This window comes from Echinops telfairi, unplaced genomic scaffold, assembly GCF_000313985.2.
Source record: "Echinops telfairi isolate 266 unplaced genomic scaffold, ASM31398v2 ScPeMD7_3533;HRSCAF=4204_0, whole genome shotgun sequence".
Taxonomy (NCBI): Eukaryota; Metazoa; Chordata; class Mammalia; order Afrosoricida; family Tenrecidae; genus Echinops; species Echinops telfairi.
The window spans coordinates 39,314,185-39,324,915 of NW_022107431.1; the positions used below are offsets into that span (position 1 = coordinate 39,314,185).

The 10,731-nt window shown below is 40.6% G+C and overlaps 1 protein-coding gene across 1 annotated transcript in view; it reads right to left on the bottom strand.

Annotated features, from left to right (window-relative positions):
• The window catches only part of SESN1 (sestrin 1), a 112,894-nt gene that overhangs the window by 5,980 nt on the left and 96,183 nt on the right, over positions 1-10,731 (bottom strand). The window contains exons 4-6 of the mRNA XM_013004465.2: positions 9,795-9,977; positions 4,531-4,773; positions 3,784-3,957 (exon numbers count right to left, since the gene is read on the bottom strand). Coding sequence (XP_012859919.1) covers positions 3,784-3,957; positions 4,531-4,773; positions 9,795-9,977 — 600 coding nt within the window. The remainder of the gene's footprint in view (positions 1-3,783; positions 3,958-4,530; positions 4,774-9,794; positions 9,978-10,731) is intronic.

Below are 10,731 nucleotides of genomic sequence, written 5' to 3' on the forward strand. Positions count from 1 at the left end.
AAGTAGGATAACCAAAATACAGTTTTTAAACAAATAGTTTACTGAACACTAACTGAGATGTCCTAAAAGTCACTTCTCTATAATGGTTTTAAAACAAAATGTGGTTCAATTCTTCAGGGTGTTCGTTCTTTTCATTCATAGCCCTTCTGTGTTCTCACTCAAGACACAGGTTGTACTTAGAAGCCTGTGAGGCAAAGGTTAAGCACTCAACTCCTAACCAAAAGGTTGGTGGTTTGAGCCCACCAGTGGCTCGGTGGGAGAAAAGACCTGGCGGTCTGCTCCAATCAAGAGTACAGTTTAGGAAGCGCCCCCTCCACACACACTCCCCACCCCCACCCACCCCGCTCTGCCTGAGGGAGTTGCTCTGAGTAAACAATTGAACAGATGGCACTGAAAACAACAGACTACACTTCAAAGAATGTGCTTCAAGGATGAACGTCCTTGTAGATAATCTTAAAGGTGAGAATAACAGCTATTATAATCAGCTATGTTTCAATATTCATGTCATACAATATAGGATTTCACTAATAGCGCAATAGTCTTAGAAACAGTTCTAGAATGGGGAGTGAAAAACAGAGGCCCTATGAATCACCCACTGTGCAGAGCTCCTAGTACTGCCACTAAGCCGTGTGGATGATCATCACATTTCAGAACTAATGAAATAATAGTTTCACGAAAGTATAGCATCACTTGACAATTCAATGTGTGGGGGCATGGATTCAACACAAAAACCTTTTCGTGGCAGCACACAGGCAGTTCTCCATTTATACGCACCTGGTGTCTCTGTTTGCTATGAAGTACTGAAAGAAACTTAGTGCTAGAAAGCCCAGAAATAAATTCATCCACCTCCAGATAACTGGTCTTTGACAAAGGGCCCAAAAAACAGTAAAGGGGAAGGAGAAGGTCTCTTCAACAAACGGTGCTGACAAAATTGGATCTCCCGCTGCAGAAGAATGAAACAGGACCTGACCCCCGTCCATGTACAGAAATGAACTAAGACGGATCAGAGAGCTAAATCTCAGAGCTATAAAGATCGTCAATGAGAAAATGGGGACACACTTAAAAAGCGCCATTGCTGGGCACAGACTACCAAATGTAACGAAGGAAGCAGACATAACAGAAGACAAAATAGATGACTAGAACCTACTAAAAATACGACTTACGTGCCTCAAAAAACTTCATCAAAAGAGAACCCACAATTGTTACAGATGCAATTAGGTTAAAATATAGCACACTATCATCTGATCTACCTTACAACCATTTAAATTTGTTCTAGCTTTTAATAATTTCTGTTTTCTTTTTGATTCAGGTTTTTACAGGCTTTGTTATTGTTAAGTTTTGGGTTTTCTAAAAAATGTTTTCCAGTATCTGGAATCCAGGATAGGTAAATCTACAGAGACGGTACTGGATGCCTGGTTCCTTGGAGCCCTGGCAGAGTGGTAGTTACACGGTCAAAACCACCAGCAGCTCCTCAGGAGAAAGACTGGGTTTTCTACTCCCATAAACAGTCACAGTCTGAAAATCCAAAGGAGGTCCCTATGAATCAGCATGGACACGTGGCCGTGAGTTTGGGTTTTGTTTTGGGGGGTATGGTAGGGGAGCTTGGGGGGAAATGGGAAGCTAATAATGAGGAGTACAAGAATGAAGAAAACGTTCTTTAAAAAAAAATAAGTAAAAGAAAACCCACAGACTGAGAAAAAATCTTTAGGAACAAAATAGACAAGGGACTAATCTATAAAATCTATATAAAAATTTTAATACCTCAACAAGAATAAAACAATTATCCAATTAAAAGTGGGCAACGGACATAAATGGTTAGCTCACCAAAAATGACATCAAAATAGCTAACAAACATGAAAAAAAGGTTTATAATCATTAACCATCTGGGAGATGCAAATCAAAACGGTGAGATCATCGCCTTACATCAACAACGACAGCCCAATTAAAAAACAAAACAGAAAGCCAGGATACAGAGACTGGAAGGCTCACACACGGTTGGTAGCTCTATAAACGTGCAACCAGTGGAAAGCAAGAGCGCACCTCAAACAACCGGGAACAGAAATTCTGTAGGACCCAGCATACCTCTGCTGGCCACGCCCCCTGAAGAAGGTGGGAGCTGTAGCATGAACACATGTATGCGTTACTGCCTTCATCTCAGCACTGTTCACATCAGCAAGAACTGGAAACATTCCGAATGCCCATCAGTAGAAGAATGAATCAAGAAATGTTGATGCATACACTCAATACTATAAATTGCTAAAAAACAAAACACCTCATAGCATGGATGGACTTGAAGAACATTATGCTGAGTGAAGTTGGTCCATCACAAAGGGACAAATACTGTTTTTAAGGCAGAAAACAAAACAAAGTCTTGCGTAGCAAAGGGCAGACTTTGGAGATCCCCAAGGGAAGGACAGCGAGGGTGGGAGATGAAGCAATGGACTAGGGAGATTGACAGATATTGATTGGGTGAAAGCGAGGATGGAGGTCCTTAAGAGGGAGAAGAGATACTGGGTTGGGGGGAGGAGTAAGATAGAATATGGTGGGGGTGTTGATGATGAGTGAGATTTGAACTGCTGAACGCAGAGTTAAGGGTCTGAAAAGTAACCCACCCCCTAACCTAATTCATAATAAAAAACATTCATCCCCCCAAAAAAGACTGGTGTGTGTGTTGGGGGGGGGGCGGGGATGGAGATGGGGAGGGGAGCAGCACTTTTAAAATTTATATAATCCAATTCTATTATTGTCAAAATACATTTTGAGATATTAACTTTGTCTCCCTTAAATTGCCTATCTTATATGCTAAATCTTGTATCCTGCACACAAAGACTAAACATAAAGAAGTTAGGTTGTTGTTGATTTTTAATGATGTAGCTCTCCTTTTCATGGAACCACAGCAGTTTAAAGCTGGAAGGAATCCGCACTCCTAGGAAGTCAACTTCCTCATTTTAAAGAAGGGGGGAAATGGGGGTGGGGTGGGGATTTGTGACTTCCTCAAACTCGCAAAGTTTATTGGCAGTGATTTAATCCCACAATCCCCATGTCCCAATGAGGAGATCTGTAGTGTAGCATGGACAACCATCTTCTAAAGACTGGCAGTGGCAAAATACAACCATTAGTCCACTTTAAGGTTTCTATTACTTTACATTTCAAAAAAGAGTAATGCATTTTTTTCAGTATTCTTAAAAAGTGATTATTAAGATCATCTATGGTACTTAAAATTTTTCAAGATGTGAAACACTGAAAACAGACATATTTTAAACACTTAGTTTAGAAAATGTATTAAACTTTAAAATCAGAAAGAAAAAAAACGGAAGAAAGAAGCACTCCTTTCTATATAATGGTTGAAATGTGTTCTATTTTTGGATCATATATAGAAGTTCAAAAGAAGTCCAAAGAAAACCAGGTCATAATGGAAATGATTCACTTAACGGACCCTCCACTGTTCTTGGTTTTTAATGGAATTAGGTTGAGACGAGCTAAAAAGACAGAGTTCTGAGAGATAGCAGAGCCACTGGTTTGCAATGTAAGGGGAAAAAGGAGAGCAGCCGAGAGAGAGCAGACTTCCGAAAGACAGAACTGAGTGGGCCTGGGGTTTGCCACTATCCTTTCAGGTAACACACTGAATTAACGGCCGTTTTAAAAAATTGTTTGTAAATAGGAATACCCATCAAACAGGTTCTCTAAAAAGAAAGGCATATTTAGATTAATGTTTTAAAACTTACTGTTTAAATTCTCTAAACGAAAAAAAATAGGCTCCTCTTTGTAATCAATAGAAACTACATTGACTTGGTAACTGTTGCTCTCACCTGAAGAGAAGACAAACATACTCTCTCTCTTCTCTATTTCAAAACGTGAAGCCATCTCTTCCTGACTGGCTTCTTCCTCGTCTCGACATTCCTGAAGCTGCTTCATTTTCTCCATGAGGGCTTCAACCTCAAAGAAGGACTCGCTGACCTGAACAGAACACATGTTAGACTCGGGATGAAGTTTACCTATTTTCTTTTTCTGGAAAAGTATAAAAGAGGTGAGAAACAACAGAGGCAAAATCATGTTAACTGTGTATCTACTGGACAGCACTCTTCATGTACTTGTGCAGCATTAAATACGAAAACGAGCAATTTCCCTATCAGGGCCAAGTAAATATTCCAAGAGATGAATTAAGATGCCAGGCTGTCTTATGCAAAAGGGAAGACTAGGATGTAAAGTTGAAAGCACCTGCCACTGACAAATGGGAAGAAGGGTGTGGCCCCAGCCTCCTCCCATCTCATGCAGTAGCCATTCAATACCAACTGGCCTCCATGGGGCTGCTTCATCCTAAAATCACTCGCGGTTAGCCTCCTAGAAGGTTTTTTCATTGTAGTATAGCACCTACACTAGTGTCTTTATTTAGAGGCAGCCAATAAAAAAGGCCTAATATTGCTATGCATTTAACTGGGTGGATTTTCTGAGAAGCTGGACGAAGAAACAAGGTAACAGCAATTATTGTGACTATTCTTATAATGATCCCATAACATAATGGATACTTACCGAAACATTTCCTGCTGAGTTGACTTGCATTTCCTCCACATTATGATTGCCATTTGTAATGTCACAGATGCAGTAGTTACTAACAGAAGGCGGTCTGAATGTGTGGCCACCATCACAATGTATTTCTGGACTGATGCCACAGCCAAAGGTAAATGAGGCGAGAGAGTGATAGTGTGTGAGCAAAACCACTGCATGGACCAGTTCTGCAAGGGACCAACTATGTTCTTCAGCTTTCAAAAGTCCCTTAGGGAGTAAAAACAAACACATCTCTTTATACTGAGCTGTAGTGTTGGTTAAAAAAAACACAACAACACTTCATCGTAGTATTTAATCTGCTGTAAACAGGATTAGTCATACAAAGCCTACTCTAAAATTACAATTTAGAACATGTAAAACCAACTAAATGCTTATTTTATAAATATGTATTCATGAATAGAGCTCAACACTGACACCAACAAATCATTGTTATTTTGACTTTTGAAACACTAAATTAAGATGCAATAAATGCATTTCACATAAAATCAGTTTTAAGCAAATACTTTTACTTAGAAGCATCTGTATTTCAAATGCTGCATTGTGTTTCTATACTTATTCCAAAATCTCAACCAAAATGTAACACATATGTTTAAATTAAAATGAAATCTTTCTGCCGAGAATAGTGTTGGCTGGTGGCTTTGCAATGAGGAATGCTTGTTTTTTGTCATCAGACTTCTTCAACTCAAGGGTTCCTTACATAAAGCAGGACTCAAGGCTGCCTGGTCCGGTGCCAACCCCATGATCAGTTGTGGATCAAACCTTTCTGATCCATATATTTTGTTTGTTTGACAGTTATCATAATGTATCCATTTTCTCTGATCTACTTTTCCTTTTTCATTATTTTATAATCTTTAGGTGAAAGTTTACATAATGAATTAGGTTCCCATACTCATTGCCATCAAGTTGATTCCAACTCATATAGACCCTACAGAACAGAGAACTGCTCCCCAGTATTCGAAGACTAACTCTCTACAGGAGAAGACAGCCTCATCTTTCGCTCTCAGAGAGGCTGCTGGCCTGTGCTTAGCAGCCCAACAGAACGAACTACACCACCAGGATAGTTTTATTTCTTCCGTTTCTAATTTGGATACCTTCTGTTTTTTGCTTTACTGTTGTAGTAGTTACGGCTTCCATTTCTAAACTGAAAAAAACACCGCAAAATCCAAATCACTGCCACTGAGTAAATTCTGACTCATAGCAACTGGATGGGATCCATTAGAACTACCTGTGATAGTTACACAATTTCATGTCAACTTGATGTATAAGAATGAAGGGGTGGAGACTACCCTGTCAATTAGGTCACAGCCTGATTGATGCTTCCTTGTGAGTGTGGCATTCTCATGAAGATTCTGGGAGTTTTCCTCTCTTCCTCCCTGGAGGTGGGACACACACTCTCTCTGCTTCAGCTTCCTGTTGACAAGCCATGAGGCATGCCACACTCAGGGAGCTAGAGGAACATCACACCAGGGCTGAGATGCTTCCACTGCCACTGGACCCACAAGACTTTTCACCCACCGGCCTGTGATCTTCCTGCATTCAGCATCATTGCATGTACTGCGTGAGTCTGAAGAGGAATTCATGGGCTAATATTGAACTTAAGGGCTAATATCAAATTTATGGACTTGATCTGGAATGGGCTGGGATGTTTTATTGATGCATAATTGCTTCTTGATATAAAGTTCTCGCTTACATATATATGAGTGTCTCTGGATTTGTTTCTCTAGTCAACCCCGACTAACACACTACCTCTGTGTGTTCGTGAGACTTTAAATCCTAATGGGAGTAGAAAACCTCATCGTTCTCCCTCAGAGCAGCTGGTGGCTTCAAACTGTTGACCTTGCAGTTTGCAGTCCCATTCGTAACCCACAAGGCATCCTTGTCTCATTCCACTCTCCTGGGTAGGTCTCTCAATCTTTCTGCTGAGAATATTGTTGGCTGTTGGTTTTGCATATGATAATGTTAGGGGCCACCATTAGGTTCTGACTCATAGTGATCCTATAGAAGCAAACACTGCCAGATACTGTGCTATCTTCATACTTGCCCTCAGATGTGAGCCCATTGTTGCAGTCCCTGGGCCAATCAACCTCGTGAAGGTCTTCCTCTTTTTCAATAATCTTCTACTTTATCAGGTATGTCCTTCACCAGGGACTGGTCTCTCTTGATAACATGTCCAAAATACATGAGATGAAGTCTTCCCAAACTCACTTCCAAGGGGCATTCTGGCTGGACTTCTTTCACGACAGACTTCTTTGTTCTTCTGGCAGTCCATTGCATTTTCAATATTCTTCACCATCACCATAATCCACACACAGAAATTCTTTAAACTTCTGATGATTATGCTAATTATAATGAAAAAGTTATCTTCTATTCCGATGTTGCTGAGTTTCTATCAAGAAAGGGTGTTACATTTTATCAAATGCCATTTCTATGTCAATTGTGATGATTATGTGATTCTTTTGTTTTCAAATTCAATGGAGTTACACTGATTGAATTTCTAATGTTGAATTATCCCTAATGTTGAATTATCCCTGGCATGAATCCCACTTGATCAGACTGTATTTTGTTAAAATATGCTGCCTGTATCTTGTAAGGGTGACCTGTTTTTAAAACATATTCCTTACTTTCTGTTTATCTGGGAATGCCCCGCATTTTGTCACAGTATTTGAAAGATAACTCTGCTGGATGTATGATTCTTGGTTAGCAATTCTTTCCCACTGCCTTTTGCCAAGAAATCAGCATATAAAGTATGCCTTTGTAGGTGATAGTTCTTTCATTTTAAACAAGATGCTCTCACAATTCTTTCATCTTGGAAAGTGTCATTAGAATATGTTTTGGTAACTTCTGTTTGAGGTCTACCTTGTATTGCTTTTTGATGAAAAGCATCTTATCTTGTATACTATAACGAAGTTTTTTCTATCAATAAGTTCAAAAATTCGCGGTGCTTTCTCTCTCCATTCTGTGATTCTACTTACTTGCAAATTCTTTCTCTTGACAGTGTCTCATGGAATTCTTAGGCTTTCTTTTTTGTTTACTCTTTTATGATTGTTACCCACTCAAATTAGTATTTGTCCTCCATTTGGCCAATTCTTTCGATTGATGCAATTGTACTTCTATGGCTTTTTACTGAGTTATCTATTTCTGATATTTTATTTTTGATGGCCTGGATTTCTAATTGTTGTTGTGTGGTGTTTATAATTGTTTGTTCTGTCATTTTGTTCTTGTACTGCTTTCTAAATTCTTCCAGGGTTTTGTTGGTGTTGCAGTTTTAATCTCTTTGAAGATCTTATATTTAATTAAGCCCTTTGAATTCCTATCAAGCAGTTCTATTACCATCTCTTCTTCAGTGAGGCTTTCTGCCCCCTTATTTTGCTCTTTTTCGAGCCATCTTATTCTGTTTCTTCCTATGATTTGTTAATGTTTGCTGTCCCTGAGGTGAGTGGAAGCAGGAGAGTAGGTTCTTTCCCTGATAGTCCTTTGGGGGAAAAGCGTTGGGTGGTCAGAGTCCCAACAGCCCTTGTAGGACCATGTAGTTCTTTGGGTTAGCTTTCATTGTGTCCTCTGGAGGTCAAGGCAGGGCAGCTCCACAGCATGTGAGGGACTGCTTCCCAAACTGATGAGATAAGCCTCTGTGTAAACACAAATAGGCATCTCAGTAGCTGGTGAGAGATCATGGGGTTTCGGTGCCTGTGCAGTTGCCTTTTCGGAACTGTCTGGGGATAGAATGTACAAAGTTGCAGCCAGGCAGCTGCTGGAGGGAGGCATTATGAATCCTTGTTCGTCAATAGGTAGAAGTGCAGAGAGCACTTTAGATTTATCTACACTGTATCTCTTGTCTTCTAGTGTGGGATTTGCCATCCTGTGTTCCTCACCAGGGAACAACGCTGATTTGGTCTCAAGATGGCCAGAGGCTCTGCTGGGCCAGCTGGCATCGCCCCTCCTATCCATTTGTCTTCCTGTTCACTGCTTTCGTCCAGTTTCTCCTTCCACCCCTTCAGTGTTTGATCTAATGCTTCATCCCTCTGTTGGCTGCTCAGAGTTCCAAGCTTGTCATTTGTATCTGTTTCACTTGGTTTTTGTCTCTTTGCTGCAGGGGTTTGGGCATGGGATATCTGGCTAACTGCCATCTTGTTCCACCCTCTAGATTAATCCATAAAGCTTTTACTGGCTGCTTTCAGAAGTAGATTGTCAGGCCTTTCTTTCTAGCTTGAAATTCTGCTGAAACCTGCTTTGCATCATAGCAACGCACCAGCTCTGCTGACAGATGGGTGGTGAAGGTAAAGAGATGCACATGCGTGGCAGGAAACAACCTTGGGCTGCGGAATGCAAGCTGAAAATTCTACCACAGGACCACCAACAGCCCCCATGCTGTCAACACCGTAAGACTCTAAATGTTCCTTTCATCGCCAGAGAGCCAAGTCTGAGTTACAGCAACTCCACGGACAGAGTAGACCTGCCTCTGTAGGCTTCTGAAAGTGAACGGTTTTGTGGCGGCAGAATGCACCATCTTTCTCCCAGGAACAGGAGGCTTTGAATGGCTGACTTTGTGCTTAGCACCTCAACTTGTAACCCACTACACCCACCCACAGGACATCACAAAATATTCCTAAATCGTAAAAGTGTATTTTGAAAATTAAGCCAAGTAATACATAGAATTACATTTTGTGCTTTATTATCTATTTTGTAACACCGGCAACTTTTTAAACTTGATGATACACCAGATCTTGCACTCACTGCCCACGGCCATCAAGTTGGTTCCGGCTCACAGCCACCCTAAAGAGGGTGGTTTCCAAGGCCGTAAATGTTAACAGGAGCAGAGAGCCTCATCTCTCTACGGAGGAGTGGCTGGGGTTTGAATGCAGACTTTGTTGTTGGCAATCTCACATTTAACCAGCAGTGCCATTAGAGCTTCTTAGATACTGCATTACTCATATTCTTAATAATACACTCTAAGTACATAAAACATAGGTTTCCAAATTTATTTGGAGGCCCACTGCCCCCTTTTCAAAGAAAAAAATGTACTCGGCAATGACCACTTTTTGTACTCGGTATCTGCTTTGCAGCTTCCCTGAGTCGTCCCAGTACCCAACAGGAGGAGGTTGCGCCCACTTTGGGAAACACTGATCTAAGTCAATTTACTTTTATACTACTATCCTTAATAGTAAATTCAGAAGAAACTAGTTTAAAATACCATTAAAAAAATAAAGACACCTGTGATTATTATGACTTACCTCAATGTGTTCTTTGGTAATAAGCCAAGGTCTATGGGCTAGCACTTTGTTGAGTTCTCCTAAATTTTGTAGTTTCTGAGGAGCATTCTCTAAGCCATTGAGCCATTTGGGGTCCCCACCAACATGAAGGAAATCATTTACATGAAGGTTCACTAAGTAGGAGCACTGGTGTCTTGCTGCAGCCTTCAGAGGAAACAAAAAGATTATTCTGATTATAAAAATTAAAACCTCAAACTACAACAAATCCTTGTTCCCAAGAATGTGTAAAACGGCTACGTTTTTGATTGCTATATTTTAAATTTTCCTGGAAATTACAGAAATTGTGTTCTCATAAATATTTAAAATATTGAAATATACCATAGAACAAAATCTAAAACCCACCGCCATCGAGTCATTCTCAACGGCAAGAGCCCCTGTATGGGGTTCCAAGGTTGAAAATCTTTACCGAAGCACACTGCCCTATCTTTCTTCTGCATAGAGCAGCGCATGGGTTTGAGCCACCAGTCTTGTGGTTAGCAGTCCAATGCTTACCAACAGCTCTTTCAGGACTCCATAGAAAGCACCTCAGAAATACTCCAAGAACAAACAAAAATAAGGAACTTCAGAAATTCTGTGAGTTAACTTTCAGGACCTTAAAAGAAACTGGAATTCAGATGTCAAGCACAAAATAATGGTATATCTAGATAAGATAGGCGGGATAAATAATATGGAGGAGAAAACAACAGGACCGACGGTTCGGGGAAACATGGGAGCGGAGGAGGGGCGAAGGAAGTGGTGTTAACAAACCCAGGGACAAGGGAACCACAAGTGATCCAAAATCGATGACGAGGAGGGTGTAGGAGGCCTGGTAGGGCTTCATCAAGGGCAATGTGACTGAGAGGAATTACTGAAACCCAAATGAAGGCTGAGCATGATAGTGGGACAAGAGGAAAGTAAA